The sequence below is a fragment of the Onychostruthus taczanowskii genome, unplaced genomic scaffold (assembly GCF_017590055.1).
Source record: "Onychostruthus taczanowskii isolate IOZ18803 unplaced genomic scaffold, ASM1759005v1 scaffold32, whole genome shotgun sequence".
Classification (NCBI taxonomy): Eukaryota; Metazoa; Chordata; class Aves; order Passeriformes; family Passeridae; genus Onychostruthus; species Onychostruthus taczanowskii.
In genome coordinates, this window is record NW_024500572.1 from 3,098,641 (window position 1) to 3,119,689 (window position 21,049).

Consider the following 21,049-nt stretch of genomic DNA (forward strand, 5'->3'; position numbering starts at 1 on the left):
CTCAAAAGCAGCCCAGTTCCATGGATATTACTGGAATTATTTACAGCAGCTGAGAAACTTTATAACCACTGGGGAAAAAAAAAACCCAAATCTGCTAATTATGGATTTATGCTTTGTGTGAAACAGGGGACTTCATCACCCATCCCAGTGTTCAAGGTCTGTCACAGCAACTGGTGCAAGGGTGGGATGGGTGTCTGTCACTGCCCTGTACAAAAACAGGTATTATCTCTATCTAAAGTGCTTGGAGGTTTTTAAAAGCCCTGGATTTTAGGACTGGATTTTGCTTTGTGGTAAAATGTAACTGTGCTCGTGATGCTGTTAGACTGCACTGGTTTATCACAGAACCACGAGAATCAATCTGGTTGGAAAAGATCTCTGGGATCCAAGCCTTGACCGGTCACCACCTTGTCAACTAAACCACAGCACCAAGTGCCACATCCAGTCTTTCCCTAAAGGGGAGGAGATTCCACCGTCTCCCGGGGCAGCTCCTGATGACCCTTTAGAGGCGAGCTGAAATCGGATAAACTTTCTAGTTCTGAGGTAACTTACGGCCGGAGCTCGGTGGAAGTGGGGAAAGAACGCTGTCTTGCGCTCGCTCCAGCGAACACTCGAGGAAAAGCAGCGACGGGAACTCTGGAAGCCCCGCGCGCGCGGGGCCGGCGGCCGCCTCCGCATTCTCCCCCGCGCGGGCTCCTTCCCGCTCGGCACCTCCTCCGCAGGTCCCCGCCGGGGGCGGCTCGCTGTCCCCGCGGTTCCGCGGTGTCCCCTCAGCCCCGACAGCCGCGCGGGGGTCGGACCCCGCTCCCCTCCCTCACGCCCCGGCCGCTCTTCCCGCCACCCGCCGTCCCCTNGCCGCCGGCCGCGCCGAGCGCCGCGTTCCCCGCCGAGCCCGCCGCCCCCCAGCAGCATGTCGGGCCGGTCGGTGCGGGCCGAGACCCGGAGCCGGGCGAAGGATGATATCAAGCGGGTGATGGCGGCCATCGAGAAAGTGCGCAAATGGTGAGCGGGCCGCGCCGCGCCGGGACCCCGCGCCCGCGTCCCCCCGCGCCCCCGGGCCGGGCGCCTCGGGCATGGGCGGGCGGCGGGGTCGGGCCGGGCGCCTCCCGCCGCCGGCCCCTACAAAGGGCCCGAGGAGCGGGCCCGGGGTGGCTCCGCCGCCCGCTCTCCTGGGTTGAAATAGTGCTCGGAGAAGTGTTCTGGAAAAAAAGAAAACACGTTAAGAGTACCCCTGTGAGGCTCCCGAGAGTTTATTTTCTGTCGTTGCCTGTTTGTGGATGGATTTCACCTCCCAAGTTCCCGGGGTTTGCGCGTAAAAGCGCAGCGAACCCGAGCGCGATCGTCTCCCACGGACGCTCCCGGAGAGAGCGCCAGCTGCCCCTGGAACCTCTCTTAAATCATAAAATTAAAGGTTATACCCGGTGTGAAATAAGTCCCTTTTGTTAGGCCTTCCACGCGTTTTGGCATTTCCCCGCTTTTGTCTTTTTTCCCCCTGCTTTTGTTAGAAAAGCCCACGCGAGGTGTTTAAACAATACAGTACGGCGGTCGCCGCCGTGCTCTGCATGGTCGGTCCGGGGATCTGGGGTGGCATAAAGAGCAGTGCCGGTGTGACTCAAGAGCGGATCTTTCTTCCAGCAAGTTGGCTGGCTGTTCAGCAGTCTCTGTGCATGTATCTTAAAATACTTTCTTTAAACATTCGGAATCCACGGGGAAATCCCTTGCGTTATTGTTACTGTGCATCACTCAGCTGGTGTGAAGCTTTGAAATCAAGGGGACACTTCTATTGTCCTCCTCAGCTAACGCTTTGTTTTCCTTATAAAATAAGAGCAAAATACAGAGTTGAACATGTTCGTATTCGGGTGAAATGGATTGTTAAGTTTTAAATGGCCTTGAGCACACGAATGGGCCCGTTTGCGTGAGCCGGACAAAGAATCGGGACGTGTGTCCAGGAACGCCGGGCACGGGATGGGGATTTCAAAGAATCCAGCCTTTGTGTCGGAGCCGGAGCAGCCCCAGCTCCGCAGCTCGGGTGGTTTCAGGAACTCTCTTCTACTCGGGTGTTGTTTTTAAGTGCAGTTTGCTGACTGCTGGGCCGGCTTTGGAAGGTCAGAACAATGTGCAGCGGTGTGACAGGACTTTTGTTCCAGCTGGAGCGTGGTTGGATGTGTGGGACTGTTCTGGCTGTAGGTATTTCATTCATGAGCGCAGCACGCTCCCTTTGAATCCTGGTTTGTGGAATTCAGAGAGGAGTAGAGACAGAAGCTTGGCCATTCAACAAAATACCTAATTTATTTATTTTTTTTCTTGGCAAGGACTCTCTGCCATCATGCCAGTTGCTATGGCTCTTTCTGTAAAACAGAAATCTTATGGTATAAATAGATTTCTCTACATTTTAACCTTCATGATAGACAACTTGCTATAGAGGGTTCCTGTACAGTCACGCAGTGTTTCTGTTGATTATTGTCAGAAGTATTGATACGACTTTTTGTTCATGCACCTCACAAGTATTTACATAAAGCAATTTTCTTATTTTTAAAGGAACCATAATTTGAAGGTGAATCTCATGGTCACCCCCCTCCACCTGCAGTCAAATACAGCGGGAAATTAGCTGGAGGGATTCTGTGTTTTGTGGTTTCAGTGTTTTGAGAAGACTTGGCTTGTTAAATTGAACTTTCCACACTAGCAATTCCTGCACCTTCAGAAGAGCCACATCGGCAATTTCCGAGTGTGCAGTTTCATTTGCATAATAGGAGCAATTTGTTGCCATCCACAGCTCTTCTGTGGAAATGCAGCCACTGAAAATTAAAATACCTTGCATCCAACGTTTCCTAGAACAGAGTTTTGTGAGACTTGTGTGGTCGGAGCAGTGCGTGCCCGGGATGGGCAGGGAGACAGATGAGGCTGGACTCATCCGAGCGGACGGTGCCTTTATCCAAGGCATTGTGCAGGTGTGCAGCACCTTGCTGTGCCTGGTGCTCCTGAATCCCTGTGCTGCCACATCTGGGAATGTGCCTGCTGGAAGGCAGCTTCCATCAGGACAGACTTTGTTCCTTAGAAAATCAGTGTTCCTGGACAGCCAGCGCTTGGATGCAGGTCCCCTGTCTTCCTGTCCGTTCACAGAGCGTGCGGCACTTCTGGTTATTGCTGGAACTTAGTAGTAAACAGTGAAGTTGTTACGTTTTTATCTTGAGATTACTGTAACCTTATCTCCTTTGTTTAAGCCACGCTCATGAATGAGCATCTGTTTTGGAAAACACGCAGCACGTGGCTTACAGAATACATGGTTGCCTTGTGTTTGTGTGGCAGAAGTGTTAAATTTCCACAGTAAGAGAACAGTTCTGCCTTTCTTTAACAGTACTTAAAATTCTTCTCTCAGTCTATTTTAAAAAATCCTCTGAGATTATTTTGTCTCAATTAATGGCACAGGATTTTTTTGTCTTTAAAGGTTGATGGGTACATGTAGATTCCAAGTGGGCTCTCAAGAAGAGAGGGGCAAAAACTATTGTGCCCTCAGCCAGCACTGAAGGCACTCTTGGTTTGTGTCAAAGTTTTATTTATTAAATGAGGGAAAATACAGACATCTACTGAAACAAGGAATGAGCAGGAGGAAAGTATAAGTGGTAAGATGTTTTGGGAGGCAGTGAAATAATTTGCGTGGGTACATAGCACTGCTGGACTTTAGGACAGCTGTGCAGACCTGTAAGGATGGAGGTCTGGAATACCTGGTGGGGATAGATAGGTAAGCCTGACTTTAGGGAAATCCCACTGTGTTGCCTTCCCTTTGAATTGCAGTATTTCTCAGGAGTCCTTTGTCCTTTTTCTGACCCATCAAAGCCCTGATCTGTCAGGTGATAACACCTTAGGAAGAAGAGGTGAACCTGGACAACTGGTGAAAGTACCTGAAGAAAGTTGAGGGGAAAATTCCCCACAGGCTGTATTTTACCTGGTGCCATTGGCTGGGATCCTGAGCTGTGGCTATTTAAGATTTTTAGGCAGTGCTGCTGTAGCTTTTCCTTTCACTGTCTCCATTCAGATTTGCTAAAATGCTTTTGTGTGGTATGTAATGCTCTGAGATTGAGTTTCTGCAGGTTTTGCTGCTCATGCCTCCTTCTTCAAATAGGCTTTTGCTCTGAAAAGGAGTCATGACACAGAATTCCTTAACAAGATGTCTTTGGAAAAGGGTGTTTGCTGCTCCCAGATCACCTCCCTGCTTTAGCCTGTCCGTGTTGGGTTTTCTCCTAAGACTGTAGTTCAAGCAGTGGCAGTTGAAGTAAAAATACCCAGTGTATGTGCAGGAATGCACTGAAATTCTGTAGTGGCCCAAATACACTGTTACCATGCTTGAATTACGATACCTTTCTTTTTTCTGGCTTGTGATTATTTCTCTTGACTTCAGTGGAAGCTGAAGGTAGAGTTTTGGCATGTGTGAGCCGTGGTTCTCCCTGCTGTGAGCAAGGTGCTTGTGGCCACGTGGAGCCAAACAGGGCTTGCTTTAAGCCATGTGAACATTCCAGGGGACTCCCCAAATGTGCTCTACTCAGATAAACCTGGAGAAAAGGTGTCTGCGACCACATGCCCTTGTCCAGTCTCTCTGCATGGCATTTTATTGTATTTGCAGCCTGTTCAATAAACACCATGTGTGTTTGGGGCTCCTTCACGTTAGTCACTAGACAAACATCTTCTCAGCAGTAGGCGTGCTCGGAAAAGCAAGCCTACGCTTCAAAAAAAATCACTTTTTGTGCATCTGACAGCACTTTTTGTGTATAATAATGGCATATTCTTTCCCATCCCCTTTCTCTTTTGCTTGATCCCACAGGGAGGTCATAATTCTGTGATTTTCACCAAACTCTGTTGCAATGCAAGTGAGTGTGATGTGATAAATTCAGCATTATGACGTCACTTCGTGATCACCAGCAGAAGATGGGGTATGTGGGAGCAAATCCGTGTGTAAATGCAGCTCACTGTGATGAATGGTAGTCATGGGAAAAGGCCAGACAAGTGGGAAAGCCTTTCCTTGAGTGATATATTGGCAGTAAAGGCTTTCTGTGTCTCTGCCATCAAATGTTTCTGGCACTCACTGCTGCTGCAGAAGCTGCCTTGACACTTTCTGTATAAGTGTAATATACACTGTTGTGTTTGCTCACCCATATATTACTTTTACACGTGGAATCTGATGTTCATCTGTGGAGCTTTAGTGTTATTAAACAAAGTATAAATATATTTGAGAGTCTTGGGTTATTTAGAATGGGGAATTGAGTATATAATGATGTAAGTTCTGAGATATTAGTATGCCTCAGGCATAAGCACTGAAGAAGTGTTGATACTAATGGTTACCCTTTGTACCCTTGGCTGTCCTTTAAATGCTGTGCAGATATAGTTCAGAATTTAAAAATGATTTTACACAATTTCAGATAAATGTAAGGGTTTGTTTCTGTTGCACTGATTAGTTTCTGAATTTGCTATAACTAAAATATTGAAGATACTTCTCAGTGTGGAAGATTAAAAGAAAAAATATTATTGTATATATTTCAGTTTTGCCATTTTCTGTTGTTACTTCTGAGTCATTCATGGAGAAACAGGAGAGCTTTGAAAACAGGAAAAATGGGGTTTTTAAAAAAAATGTGGGGTTTGTCAGCTAGACATAGACAAATAAAGTTGATAATTGCACATTTTTAGCCTGATAAAGTGTCAGGCTGATGGTGTTCCATTAGCCATCTTTCCCCATCCAGCAATCAACACAGAGACCAACCTACAGAGAATAACAGGGGATGGTGCAATTACAGATATTGCTCAGTCATCACTTATCTAAGGTGGAATTGAGTGATGGGGGTGGAATTCTGGTCAGGATCTTGGGGTGGGTGGGTGCAGCAGACAAGAAAACAGGTGAAGAAACTATTTAAGGTTTCACAACAGACTGAGCACAAGAGTTCATGAGTTCCTCATTCCTATTCCAGCACTGGGCCAGTGAGGATCTTCTGTGATTTGTGCAGCCTTTCCCAAACTCGCTGCCATGGGCAGCATCAGTAAATTGTCAGTTCTCACTGAGTGAAAAGGAAAGTCCCTGATCAGCAGGTTGGGATGGTGTCTTTGCACAAAAGATTAAAAAGTGAGTGTTCAGAGTAGAAGTGGGTTTGGGGTTTTTGTTTGCTTGTTTGGATTTTGGTTTTTGTTTTGAAATGGTAAGGCAGTAAGTATTACAGATAATATTCTAAGCTTAATTTGCAATAAATGTCATAAATCTTGAAATTATTTTACCTTGTTGATCTTAAATGTCTGAAAGTCATTGCGTTTCTTTGTTAACAAATTTGTGTTTGTGCTACCTATGCTTTTATTAAGTTTTAGAGGAGGTTGTCTTCTTTTTTTCTTATTAATACTTTCATGGTCTTAAACTGTCAATACTGTAAATACTTACACAAGTAAAATATTTGCATAATAGCACTGTGATGTTGGGTTTTCTTTTAGCCATAAGTGTTTGCAGGACTGGGATGTTGGTGTACTTCCATCACAAAATATTCTTATGCCCGTTGTTGTCTGAATTACTGTGTATTGAAATCAGTTAAAAAATCCCTAGAGCTGAGGGTTATCAAAACTTAAAGTGGTAAGAAGCTCAGAAGAGTTAAAATGTCAGGGCTAACTTTAATACTAGAAGGAAAAAATTACTAATATAGGTTTCCTCCTGTGTTCTACAGTCTGTCCAGTGAAGATGCTGTGTGAGGCTGCTTTGAGATGCTAACAGGTATCTTGAACTTTTGGTTTTCCAGTGCAGCATCTCTAAGTAATATTTTGCTGTAGGAAAAGACTAAAATCTTGATTTTTAAAAAAAAAACATTTATTCACCTCTCCCCACACCCAAAACAAAACCCCAGTTGGTTTTATTTCCATAATGTCAAAGTTTTTCTTAAGTAGAAATAAATCTATTTTGTCTTGTATCCTTAAAAAACCCCAAATTATATCATGATCATCTCTTCACAATTAAGTATGTCTCATTATTGACATGCCCTCATCTCCACTGTCATTTTTATCGCATGTAGAGCTCCAAATTAGAGTGAAATTGGATTTTGACACACTTTAGCCACCTAGTGTACCCAAATGGCTGTGTCTAAACACATTGAGGGAGCACTGCTCCATGAAGAGCAGTGGGAAAGAAATGAATTTGAAAAAGTTTTGGACTTCAATTAAAATATCATTATGGACAGAGCCAAAATGTATCAAATACATTTATATGCAGTTCAATTTTGCTTTTGTTCTTAATTAAACAGGAAAAAATGCCTCTTCTAAAGGGAAAGTATAAGATTGGCTTTAGTAGCTAAAACAAATAGTCAGGAGGATGTTTGTGACATTTGTACAGTGTGGCTGCTTTTGATTCTGGAGGCCCTTTCTAAAAATGGAGCTATCACATATATATATAAATATATGTATTTGGAGTCACATCCAGCTTCTCCCATCCTGCAAAGAACATTTTTTATTTTTTTAATCTATAACTGGATCCCAAATCTATTATTTAAATGTGTTTATGGAAAAAAAAAAAAAAAAGCCTGAGATCTCATGCCAAATTAATTTCAGATGTTCCTGAATATTTAATGGAATCGGTCTTTGTTGTTAACTTTTAATCGATCCATTTGCAGAGCTGCATTGCAAACCCAGGAACCAGCAGTGGTAATCTGTGACCTGAAAACTGATCCCAGAAACGTGATGAAATTTCTCTGGCATTGTGGACCTTCTTTAAATCCCTGATGTGCAGAGCTCAAGGAGTGCATCCCTCAGCCGAGCATCCCTCTCCACCCCAGCCCTGGGAGCCCCAGGCAGAGCTGCCCTGCAGCCACATTTCCTTCCCCTTTTGTCAGTGTCACCATTCAGGCTGGCAGGGTGTGCACACAGCAGCCAGGCTGTGCTTTCCCCTCTCTGCTAGGCTCAGCCTTGCCTTTCCCCAGAGCTGGGCTCTCCAGAGGCTGCATTCTGCACCACGGCACTGATTGCTCCCTGTGAGGCTGTTGGTCCTACAGCTGGAATTGCAGAGCTGTCTGTCAGGGGTGTGGAGTGAGCATTAAATTGCCAGCAGCAAATTTCTGCCCCCCAAATAAACCTCAGATGGTCAAAATGCATCTAGATTTCTAATCCCATTGAACAGCTTCATGACAATCAAAAACACACTGGTCTGTCTAAACCCTCTTCTGCTGTCTAGAAATTTAAGTGAAAATTGTAGGCATTAAATCTGCATTTTCAATTGCTGTTCTTCTTAACTTTATCTTTAATCCAGATCTTATTACTGCTACTGCAGTTACTCACCCAGTCAAGTAACAGCCCTGAGAAATCTGGAGGTTAGCAGTGCTCTAGCAAGTTGTGAAATGCAAAGAACAATTTGCACAATGCAGTGCTAAAGACGATGTAATAGAGATCATCCTACTTAATAGCCTGTTTAAATTCTTGACAACTTACAATAGTAGATCACTCTCTTCTGAATCTGAAGTGTAACTTCTCCTGCATTGTAATTTTGTAGGGAGAAGAAGTGGGTGACAGTTGGCGACACATCCCTAAGGATTTACAAATGGGTACCAGTAACAGAGCCTAAAGTGGATGATGTAAGTATCCTGCAGTATCTTGCTTTTTCCAGATGTAGATGCTCCTGTTTAGGCAAAGTCAAAAGAAATATTCTTTGATTTTCATTGAGCCTTTAAGCTAAGGCTGGTGTGGGTCTTGCAAGCTCCAGGGGAGTGTTGATCTCTACAGCAAGTGATGTGGATGGGTGAGTGTGTGACAGTCTCCCTGGAGTCAGCTGGGATCAGTTCTCAGGTAACTGTTAAACGTGCAGCTGAAACTGAGTTTGAAACCTTTCTCTAACTAACTGGGAGGCAGGGAGGGAAAGTTATGACATGCATTATTTTTCCCCTCTTTCTGCCTGGTGATTTAAAGAAAGCAGCTGGTTTGGAACAGGGCAGAGAACATGTATTCTGTGTGTGCATCACTGCTGTTTTGCTCAAAATCAGATGGAAAACACTTGATATGAGTGTAGGAATATCCTGTGGAGCTGGGATCATCTGTATTAAGGTGTCCAGCCAAATAATGCAGCAGCACAGGCTTCTGTTGTCATGTGTGTTTTCTCTTGATAAATGTTCTGTCTGTGCATCCTGTTGTGTGCACTGTTTGTGTGGCGTAAAAAGAAACATAAAAATCAAAGTTGATAGGACTTAAAATTGGTTTTTAAAATCATTGTCGCTCTCCTCTTATAAATTGTAATATTGTGATAGAGAGAACACTAACCCATGATACCACAGTAAATTAATGACACAATAGAAAACATATCCTGAGTTTGGTGCTCTTTCCTTGGGGTGTCATGTGCTTTTACTTTACCTGAAATATGCGTGAAGACCTGTTGGGAAGAAAACTTCTATATTAATAGATGTGTAAAATGGTGGTTTTCAGACAAGACAGTGTCATGACCTTGTCTTACTGACTCCAAATTTGAGACCTATTTTTTTTATTAGGATTGCTTTAACTGAGTTTGTTTTTTCTGTGCTTTGGTTGTCCCACAGATTTCAGGAACTGTCAGAGTTGTGGTAAACCTCAGGGGTTCTTCCAGTGCTTGGGCAGCATCTCTCTGAAGTTCCCCCTTGGGAATTGGGAAACTGTCCATTCTTTCTAGTTGTCAAATGTTTGGTCTTGATTTTATTATTTATACTTCATAGTGGGGGGAAATTGTGCTAACTGTGTGAGAGGCAGAGCAGGGTTTAGGATATTTAGGCTCAGGGCTTCTGGCAGTTTTCCTGCTGTTCAGCTGTGCCTGCAGGATGGGTGCTGTGGGACGTGGAAACAGAATTTCTAAGTGAGCTTCTGGAGGAATTTTCAAGGTCACTGCTACCCAAAGTCAGGTTCTCTATTACGAAGAATGGGTTTATATAATGATTTCTATGAGCAGAGTTTAATTGTGTTTTCTAAGCCATCAACTCTAGGTTGAGGCTCCAGATTTGCTGAAATTGGGACACTTGTTTAAGACCAGTTATGCTGGTGTCCTGCAGTCATGATCTTTTTATTTCAAGTAGAGACTGTTGTGCAGCTGCAGTTTCTGTTCAAGCTGTTTCAGGCTTGATGTTGGCAATGTTTCTGTCCTGCAGCTCTGGAAGTTCTCACACATCACATAAGCATGTAGATTTTAACAGTAAGTACCAGATAGGGATAATTTTGTCTATTAAATTTTTTTGTGGACACCTTTTTATATCCAGTTCCATCCACTGAAGGACCAGACAGTATATTTGCTTTTCACTAAAATAGGAGAGCGGTGCCTTCCCCCATTTCAAGTGGAAGTTGTCTTTGATTTTGGTGAACAGAAATTAAATTACTTCCCCCCTCACATGTTGCTCCATAGATATTTTGACATTTCTCTGCACTACAATTAGTTTGGTTCTTCCTCCTCCTGGTTGTGGAAGGCTGTTCTGGAACCTCATCACTCTTATGGTTAAACCTCTTTAAAAAACACCTATCAGCTTAAATTGCTCACAGTCACTTTCGGTGTTTCTTTTGTGGCAAAAGTGTCCTTTTTACCTTTAAAAAACAACAAAACCAAACCTGAGAAAGATCGTGACCCCTCTGACCTTTAATTTTGCAAAGGTAAAGAAGTCCATGTGCTCTCACCTCTTTCTCATGCATCAGTGAGTAAAATCTGGCTTCTCTAAGTAAAAATGCAGTTTAGAAATAAGCTTAATAATCTGTTTAAAATAGAGAGAAAAGTCCCTCCTGATATCACTTGTTGAATTTCTTCTGCAGTCTTAGACAGTGTTTGATTGTGGTTCAGTTCCTTCCCTCACTGGAGGATGGTCTCTGTCCAAAAGGGTGGGCTCAGCATTCTTCCTGGAGTCAGGCTTTGAATTGTCTCCTCAGCAGGCAGGATCTCCAAAAGCAGTGCAGCTGGCTCTTTTTCCTGTGAGGCTGATTACGTCAGCTCCTAATTGCAAGTGCTGCATCCCTTAGCAGGCACAGATCCCCCACGTGCTGGATGCCAGGGTCCTTTCCTTTGTTTTCATCCTGGTGGGCTGGGAGCAGCTCGGGACCCACAGCTCACACAGGGCTGTGCTGCTTGTGCTCTTTGGTTTGGCTCAATCTGATTTTTCTTAATCCATCTTTCAGTTTTAATGAAGGAACAGCATTAGTTGTAGAGGAGGAGGAGGAGGTTTCACTTGGGACTGTGAGCTGTTCTTACAGAAGTGCTGAGTGGGGAGGGTTTTGCACAGCAGCGTGGATTTCTCTGCGTGGCCGTAGTCTCATTTGTGTGTGGTGCCTTTTGTTTTTCAGAAAAATAAGAATAAGAAAAAGGGCAAAGATGAAAAATGTGGCTCTGAAGTGACCACTCCAGAGAACAGCTCCTCCCCAGGGATGATGGACATGCATGGTGAGTGGGAGAAGCTCAGACCCAATTCCCCTCTTACACTGCTGTGAAGGTGTAAACCAACAGCCTCCGATTCTCCACTGCTCTGATGTATGGACTTGAATCAAATGGAAAACACCATCAGATACTCACTTGGTACCTTGGACTTCTCTTCTGGGGATGTACTAACAGTTGTTTAAATGCCATTTATATTTGGGCTGTGAGTGTAAGGGAAAAAAATTGTTAGTGGAGTTAAATATGAAAATAAAATTAGAAATATCTGCCATTCAGAGCACTGCACTCAGGTGCCGTAATACCTCAACAGAGTTTGCTGCTTGAAGAACCAAAAATCCCCCAAAGGTTCAGTGGGACCTACTATAATTTAAGCAGGTTTTGTACTTATTAACACTCTTACTGATTAAGGTCAAGAGAATTCTGCAAGAGCCAAGAAAGCAAGCTCTGTTCTGTGGTGCCTTCCTTCTGCTGCAGCTTGATGAAATTAACTGCTCAAGAAAACATTTTTGTTTGCCATTCAGGCACTATGAGGTCAATTTTATTTCACTTTAATTTTTTTTTTAAATGTGACTTTTGAGTGTTAGTCAGGTGTTTATTACAGAGCAGCTTGCACAGCTCAGCTCTGCCTCAGGTTTTTACCTTCTGGGTGTTTGGATAACAATTATGACTGAGAATGCAGCACTGTTTGAGCTGATAAGAGAGGATCACTTTTTAGTGGGTTGTAAATTTTTAATTTCAGTTTTATTTGCATTTGTGCTGCCTCATGGTTGCTTTTTGCAGTGCTGACAGCAAGTGTGGTCTTGTAGTTAAAGGAATGAGCAGGGGTTTTGCAGATCTGGATTAATTTTTCATCTATTTCAAATCTTTTTACTTTCTGCCTTGGTCAGATAATTTAATTTTTTTAAGTCTTGATTCTCTCATCCATGAGGTGAATGTACTACCTCCTTTTTTATCACTTATCACCTGTGTTTTTAACTGTACAATTTCACACTGTACAGTTTTGTTATAAACTTAATCTGAATTGACTTCAGGCTGCTCTGGAGAGAGGTGGTCCCAGCAGCACCTCTGTGTTCCTGAAGTCCTTTGGATGTAATGGTTGTACAGATGCAGAGGGAGGTGGATTGACTTGTATTCTAGTAACTTAATAATATTTTGCAGGGTTAGTTTTCTTTAGGGAGCAGGAACTTCCCTCTTGGATATCCAGGGATGTTACTCTGGCTTAAAGGAAGTTGCACCCCAGTGCTGTGTGTAAAATAATACCTGAGCTACTTAAGCCACTGTCACAGGGAGAGGGCACAGCCAGAATATTTCCTGTTAACTACAGATCTGTGCTGCAGAGGATTACTGTGATCCAAGCTAGAGAATATTCTGGACAATTATCACCTAGAAACTGTTGGTATTGGGACTGGATGTTGCATTTCACCTTGAAGGGGTTTTGGGTTGGGTTTTTTTTTTTGACCTTCAGGACTCAATTAAAAAATATCTGCTTATCTGAACATTGGAGTGATGGGTATTTGGAAATGTGCAGCATGAACTTGCATAGCCCTGTGTTATATGAGACTGCCATTTGGTTGATCTGGTTTACTCAGGTTACAAAATTCTGGGGTTTTTTGCATCAGATCTGAGTAAAACACTCTTTGTTTTAATGTATAAAATTAGAATTAGATTTTTAGTAACTGCTTGAAAACTCCTTAGGCTGGTGTGGAAAAAGGTTGGATGTGTAGTGTGAGTCTAAATGATTGGACTTGATCCCTAATGAGCTTAATTATATCATATGTTACCAGGGAATAATACGGAAGAATTAAGGTGTGCTTTGTATCTTGTCACATCTTGGTTGGTTTTCACTCTTCTGTTCACAGATGACAATAGCAACCAGAGTTCAATAGCTGATGCTTCTCCAATAAAACAGGAAAACAGCAGTAATTCCAGCCCAGCACCAGAGCAGAACTTGGCAACACAAGCAGACGGCACTGAAGTCAAGTCTGACGAAACTCAGGCAGAGGCAAAGGAGCAGCCTGGTTCAGAAGGTGAGCTGGGAGGGCCATTTGAAAGCCAAACAAAAAAAGTTATCCTTTAGTGTGTTACTTATTTGCTTATCCACTTTAAGAACTGGAAAATAATAATTTGAAAGAGATGGTTTCTGAATTCTTGGCATTTATGTGAAAATGGGCCACAATTTCTGTGACCTACTGGTGATCTTTCATACAACTGGAAAGGTCACACTGACATTCAGGGATCTTTTCAGAGAGAAACAAACAAAATACTGGTTTATTGTTCTCAAATCTCAGTCTTGAAAGAATAAATAATTTAAAATCATCTTTGAAATGGCTGCTACCATGTAATCACACAAGTCCTGGAAGGTATTAGTTTGTGTAGATTTCTGGAAATTGATGCCCTAGTGTGACAGTAAAATAGAGGTGAGATACTTTGAAATTACTTTTCTAATTTTGTAAACTATAATGCAAGCTTTCTTTTCTCTTAACCCTGCTTGCTACTTATTCAGAAGTTAGCTCTGAGTTCTGTCCTAATTTTCTGAAAGCATGACAAGATTCTATTGCAGTTGTGGACAGATTAAAAATACATATGGGTTAAGGGATTGTTCTGACCCTCACTCTTTAAATGGTATTTTGGGTAATTGAAACATGCTCTGCATTTATATTCTTGGGAAGATAACTTTCTTTGTCCTATTATAACAGATAAAAGATGTCCTTAACACCATTCTAACGATGTGGTTGCAGAATTCTTCCCATACCAAAGCAATTAAATTATGCCCTCCTGATTTAGTTCTTCACTCAGTAGATCCACTGACCAATTTAAATTTAGAACTTTTATCTTGGTAATGCCAGAGTGGTCAGATATGTTAAGTGTTGTCATTGTTAACTGCGGTTAAAATTTGACAACAGAACCATCACCAGTTTGGAATAAATCAGAGCAAATAATACCTCCATTTGTGCATATTTGGCCACAATAAAGAGTAAGGATTTACTCCTTGGTCTAATATTGTCTGAACCTGCTTATGTGAACCTGTTAGATAGCATTCATGTTCCCCTGGTTAAATTTAGGCTCAGGGAAAATCATACCAAGTCCTCTGGATTAAGAGCCAGGTGTTATAAAATGAAAGGGAGACATAATGTCAAAAAATTCCTGTTATTAATGTGAGGGTTTTTCAGTTGGTTAAATGCTGTGTTAAACAATTTATTAAACATTTATCTACCTGGTTGTGATCAGTCAGAGCCCTGCAGTTGGGACATTATTCAGCTGGACAGGGTTAATGACCTTGCCTGTCTATCTCATGTTACTCCACTGAGATGAGGGAGGTTCCTGTAAGCCACTTTCTGTGGTCAGAAATGTTTAATGAGGAATTCTTAAATAAAACAGGTGGATTCAAAGCATTCTGCTGTGTGAGCAAGTATTGCAGGCATTGGAATAGCTTGAGGCTTGGTGATTTAAGGTATGGATCCTCTTGCTCAAAGGTCAGGAGCAGGCTGAGTGTTTCATCAGGAGCAGCTGGAAGAGAACAGCAGTGATGAGCTGGGGTTGGATTTGTCACAGGGAGATGGGAACATGGCCAAGTGCTCCTCAGTGGGGGCTGAGAGACACACAGCAAAAATCAAAACTCAGATTTCTTTGGACCTTTGGGACTTGTTTCTTTATCAGCATGAAGATGCTTTTCTGGTGAGACATGGACAGGAAGAGGATTCTGCCCGAGTTCACTGAATGTGATCTTTGAGGTGCTCATGATGGGCATCACTTTGTCTGGAATTCAGAAATGCTTGTGAAGCTTTTTATACAGTACACCACAAAAATATCCTTTACTCACTGGTTATGGCATCTTCATTAACCAAAGCTGTCTAGCAATTTTGTTTGATCTTGCATTTCTCTTCATATGGAATAAATTCATATAATCTTTGGGTCAGGGATGTAGGAATACATTTTACATGCCCCTGCCCCCTGTTTAAGTAAATGGGTACTTTCACCTTGAGTCTTCTGTAAGTCTTGTTTTGAGAGAGGGAAGAGTTTAAAAAAACAACCAACCAACAAAAAAGAAAAAAAGAAAAAAACCCCAAAACAACAAAATCCCCCAACAAATAATCCCAGTGAAAGCTGAATGCAAGTAACAGCGATAATGGGCTGGAGGACTTCTTCACACCTGTCCACAAGAATTAAAAATTCAGTGGTTAAGCTGGTTAGCTGAATTTCTAAATTCTATCTCAAATACCTTATCAAGAAAAAAAAAAAAAAAAAGATTTTATATACATGGCTGAATTTTGATTCAGGTAACTTTGTTCTCTCTGCTTAGCCACAGGCTTTTAGATCATTACTTGTGACACTTCAGCCTTTTGCTTCTGGTTTGAAGGAATTCCCTTGCGGTCCCAACAAATAACCCCAGTGAAAGCTGAATGCAAGTAACAGCGATAATGGGCTGGAGGACTTCTTCACACCTGTCCACAAGAATTAAAAATTCAGTGGTTAAGCTGGTTAGCTGAATTTCTAAATTCTATCTCAAATACCTTATCAAGAAAAAAAAAAAAAAAAAGATTTTATATACATGGCTGAATTTTGATTCAGGTAACTTTGTTCTCTCTGCTTAGCCACAGGTTTTTAGATCATTACTTGTGACACTTCAGCCTTTTGCTTCTGGTTTGAAGGAATTCCCTTGCGGTCCTGACTGGATTGCTGAGGGCTCAGACATCCTCTCTGAGGCTGTGCAGGAGCTTGGCTCCCTCTAGGGTCTGATCCCAGGGTCTGCTCTGGCAGCAGCTGGGTTGTGATCCTGGACTTTGAGCTTAATTCATCATATTCATATACTTGTTGTGTGTGCTTTCATTAATGGTTACAGTGTGGGTGACATGGATGTGCTGGGGATGTTGTGGATGGGAAGATATTCTGGAAAGCTCCTCCTGAAAGCTTTTCATTTGTTTGCTTAAAATTATTTCTTGCAATTTCAGATACCTCTGATGAACAGAATTCACAGTCTTCAATGGAAAATTCCATGAATAGTTCAGAGAAAGCAGAAATTCAGTCCTCTGGAGAAAATGATTTAATTACAGAGGCATCTAAAAACTCTCAGGTAACTTTAAATGCCATAGTCTGATTGCATGGATCTTGGAAAAGTTTATTTTTACTTAAAAGAAAATATAAGGAGGACAGTTGTGTATTTCCATTAATTTCCAAAGTGAGGACAGTAAAGCAGCTATAGAGTATTAAATGTGCCTGTACCTGGTTTTGTGGTCCAGGTGACTGGCTGCTTGAATCTCACAGAACTGGAACAGTAAAACCAGATTGGTCTGATGGATTTCTTGGTTTCTTAAACCAGACCATGTTTTTAAGTGAATATTCACATTTTACATTAATAAATTGCTTGGAACAAACCTACTGGACCCTTTGAGGACCATTCAGAAGTAGAACTCCTTCTATAAAGGTAAATATTTATGGCAGTTAGGAGAGTTAATTTGTGGATCCTTGAGTGTTTACTCACTGAAATGCTGAAAAATTCTGGATGGGTGGGAGGAAGAAATTATCCTTGCAGTTGTGCCCTTCTCAGGGCAGGACAAGTGCAGATGCTCAGGCAGAGCCCTGCTCCTCCTGGTTTTCCTGTGGGTCCTCAGTTTCAGTGCACCCTCCCTCGAGGCTGTTCCTTGGAATATTCACTGTGGGTTTTAGCCTGGAACTAGAATTTTGCTCCTTGTAGATGACAACAGGTCCAAAGATACTGAGGTAAGATGTAAGTAGAGGAGTTATTTAAGGCAGCACTGGGACATGTTCTGGCATCCAGGGATGCTTTGTCTGGGACACATCACACGCTGGGGAATTGGCTGGTGCTGTTTGTTTGATGTTTGTGGTGCCTGAACTTCAGTGCAATGATAACGTGGCTGTTTTTCTTTTCCCCCTCATTAAGGACTCTGAAGGAGTGCCACCTTCTAAAAAGATGAAAGTAGAGGCTTCCCAACAAAATGTTGAAGAGATTTAGACTATAGATTTTTCTGGTCAGTTTTTATGTAAGGTACATCAGTGGGCTTAATTATAGAACAACCTTACTTAAGCATCTTCTCTTGGATGAGGACAGAACTCCTAACTTTTCAAGTTACCAAGCAAAAATCCAAGAAAGCCTAACAAAGGTTTAACTTCTCAGACACTGAAAACTTTTTCCTGTGAAACAAACATTGAGAACTTTTAAGTTACTGTCTCTGAATTGGTTGGAGTAAACAACTCAGGAGGGGTCTACGCACTGTTTCTAAAGTCAAAATTACAATTATGTTGCTGCTGTATTTTTTTTTCATTTCTCTATTTAACATTGTAAGATATTTAAGGATGGTACAGGTCAGGTATTAGCTTTCATGTGAAGTTCATTGTTCTGGCGTGATGTCTGCTTTTGTTTTGTGCCTTGTGTTCTGAAAACAGTGCTAACTTTTAAAAGTTGTTTTGCAGCTGTCTCCTTTGCAAAGTGGCCTATGTTTGCATAATGCCATGTAGTAAGGCTTTTTTTCTTTTCTTTTTTTGTTTGGGGTTTTTGTTTCGTTTTTAAGTTTTAAATCCCTGGTGCTTAAATTTTTAAACAACTACAAATCAGGAAGCCATTTTCACTCTTGGAGTCCAAGGAGAAAAAGGAGCTTGATATTTTATTTTAGCAGCTATAGTGGAGATCTTTTATTGAATGCATGGCATTCGCAACTGTAAATTTGGTCTTCTAAATACTTAACTTCATCAGAAGTTAACATGATCTGTTTACCATTTATAGTCCAGATCTGAATAGATATTATAACACAGGCACTTAAAATACTTAGTATTAGGTCCAGATCTCTGTACTGGGTACAACTTGCTTTACAGGAAAGTTCCACTATGTACATAAATAGGATCAAAGGGATTGATGCACAGTGAGTTTATTTTCAATTGGTCTTTTTTGATATCATGTTTTCACTGAACTGGATTTCATTGTACTGTTTCATTATGAGATGTTTACTTCTATGTTCCAGGAAAATACTGTACTGGGGGAGGGGGGTTCCTTATTCTCTTTCAGCAAGTCTTGTAAATAAGCCTTGTTGTTTCCATAGTCCAGTTCCTAACTCCAGTTAGGAATGTTCCTTCTCTTCCAATTAACGTTGAAGCGTGCTTATGCTAACTAAACTAATGGAAAGGCACAAGGTAGGTGCAGCTCCCCTCAAATTCCTGGCAAGCAGAAGTGTGGAACCCATCTGCATCAGGTCACGAGGGTCTGGTCTTCCAGTGGTATTTGTACTTCCAGGGAATAAAACCCCTGATCTCCCACTTCCATGCACACACATCCATCGACGTGTCCATCCGTGCTGCTGGATCGGGCCCTGGCTCTGTCTTCTCCTGGTGTGGGAGGTGGAAATTGCAATTTAAAACACGATCTCACAGCTCTGGAGATGGTTGCGTGTAGTTTGTAAACTGAAAAACTGTAAATACTTTTTTAGATGATTAAAAAAAAAAAAAAAAAGTTGCTTCCAGTTGATAACGTTTTTTCATAAATTAGGTTTGTGAAGCTTATATAGGTCTGAATTCTCCAATAGTGAAAATGGCTTGCACTTAGACTACTGCATTACGTTTGCAATTACCACTTTATTAGGAAATATAATGAGGAACTGGGGGGAGGGAAAAGGGGAGGGAGGAGTGGGGAGCCAGTACTGACCTTCCATAAGATGTTTGTAGGATTGAACCCCAAATAACCTATGACACTCAACTTTTCCTTTATGTTGAAATAAAACATTTTGGATTTTAACTGAATAAAATTTGATTGCAAATCATTCATGAAAACAGCGTGCTCCCTAATAAGATTTTGGGATTTCTGGTCTGATCATGAAGTCCATTAACATTCTGAAAATAAGGAAATGAGGAGCCAAATCTGAATTTGCACAATATATGCAATGAAACGGTAGAATTCTCTCTTGAATTGTGTGTATGCCTAAAATGTGGATAACTGGTCCATGATGATTGATTTGTATGTATATTACATTCAGATTTAAGTGATATTTTGTGAGAAGTTCTATTGATATATTAAATGGGCAAATCTAGAAAGATTCAAACTTTTAAATATTTTTGATTTACTAACTTTTCATTATTCTTAATGCTAAAACGAAACAAATTGATGCCACCTTTGACAAGTAGTCGTGTTTACTAATCCCTCCCTTCAGGTGCATCGCAGCAAGCTTTTAATTTTCATTTTGTAGACGTTTCCAAGGGAGTAAATAGACTTTTCATTTAGGAACTAATTCCTGTACTTTAGGAAGAAATAAAATATATAAATAGCACTAAAAATACCTCAAATTTTTCATTAGATAGAAACATTTATTGGCATTATTGACATCAACCAGGTTTAATTATAAATTTCCTTTTCTCTCCTGTGGCTTCTGCTCAGAACTGTTCATTGTTCTGTGGCTAATGAGACAAGGCATCATAACCATCTTCCTAGAGGCTTTATTTCTGAGGTAGAAATCCTTTATTTACAGCTTCTACAGAATGCATTCAGATCTTTTATTTTAACCAGAGATTCTAGTGACAACAGACAACTGAACAAGCAGATAGATTTGGGTTCCTTAGACCTGTTATTGTCAGTCTCTGAAGGAAGAGACTTTGACATTATCTGGTATGAAGAAATCCAAAATAGTGTATAAGACTGTTATTAGTCTTTTTTTGAAGTGCCTGATAACATTTATGGGCCAACGGATGTGATTGAACACATTTTAATGCCAGAAAGTACAGATGGGACCAAACCAGAACATGGAATTCAAATCCACTGAGGTTTGAAACCAGATCTGAATCCAGCTTTTTTTTGGCTTGGACCTATCTCTACCCAAAACTTGTTTTATGAACTCACTGTAAAAGGGTTTATTGAAAGCATTGAGAGATGGAGCAGGAGGAGAGATGTAATTCTTTTCAAGATGACTGAAAGTTCTCATACAGCTGATGTTTTAGAAATAGTGCAAATATCAAGAAGTGCTTCCTTGCTACAATGCTGAATGTTGGAGCTTCAGTTACAAATAAATAAATAAAATTAACAAAAAATATGAAAAAAAAAAAAAAGGCAACTAGAAGCAAGCAAGTAATTTAGCTGAGTTTGTGGAACATGTGGGAAGGCCTTCCAGATAATCGATTTACTCAGCCAAACATTTTATAGCAGAACTATTCCTTGGAATTTTTATGCTTGGGAAAGTAGTTGTTAAACATTCCAAAAAGTGCTGGCACTTACAAAACAACAACAAAAAATAAAATCAACAAGGCAGTATAAAATATCGGTTTTGGGTGGCTATCTTCATACATAAGCATTGTCATGTTTTGGAATGTTCTTTATCTCTAAGGGCCTGTTAGAAGGTGTAAAGAATTTTGTTTTCTTCAATACCTAATCGTTTTCCATCTTATGATTTGTGTGTGTGTGTTGTACAGCAGTATAATTTTTCACTTATTTATTCCATCGGTAGTTATGGTTTGTACAATGTACAATGGTTTCATTTCAAAATAAAATAAAAAATCACAACATGAATGCTGTGTGAATAATTTTTATCAAGAAACTTAATCTCGGTTTGGTTCGTTTTGGTTTTTTATTTTTTTAATTTGCAATAAATTTCTGTTTTTATAAATGGTATTTCTAAATGTGCATTCTCTGGTGTTGTCTTGTTTGGTAACATGTAAAATGATCCACCTTTGAGAAGTCCAAAGGTGTCT

At 41.2% G+C, this 21,049-nt stretch overlaps 1 protein-coding gene across 2 annotated transcripts; it reads left to right on the forward strand.

Annotated features, from left to right (window-relative positions):
- Nucleotides 1-778: 778 nt before the first annotated feature.
- On the forward strand, nt 779-20,863 carry BCL7A (BAF chromatin remodeling complex subunit BCL7A). Of its 2 annotated transcripts, XM_041410186.1 has the most exons (7): nt 884-999; nt 4,814-4,922; nt 8,495-8,576; nt 11,281-11,377; nt 13,228-13,395; nt 16,318-16,439; nt 17,268-20,863. In XM_041410186.1, exons 2-7 carry the CDS (start codon nt 4,888-4,890, stop codon nt 17,337-17,339), a joined length of 576 nt encoding a protein of 191 aa, XP_041266120.1. In that variant the 5' UTR covers nt 884-999; nt 4,814-4,887; the 3' UTR covers nt 17,340-20,863. The 2 variants fall into 2 exon arrangements, with proteins under 2 accessions (XP_041266119.1, XP_041266120.1); XM_041410185.1 differs by lacking the exon at nt 4,814-4,922 and having other exon boundaries at nt 779-999.
- Nucleotides 20,864-21,049: the final 186 nt, after the last annotated feature.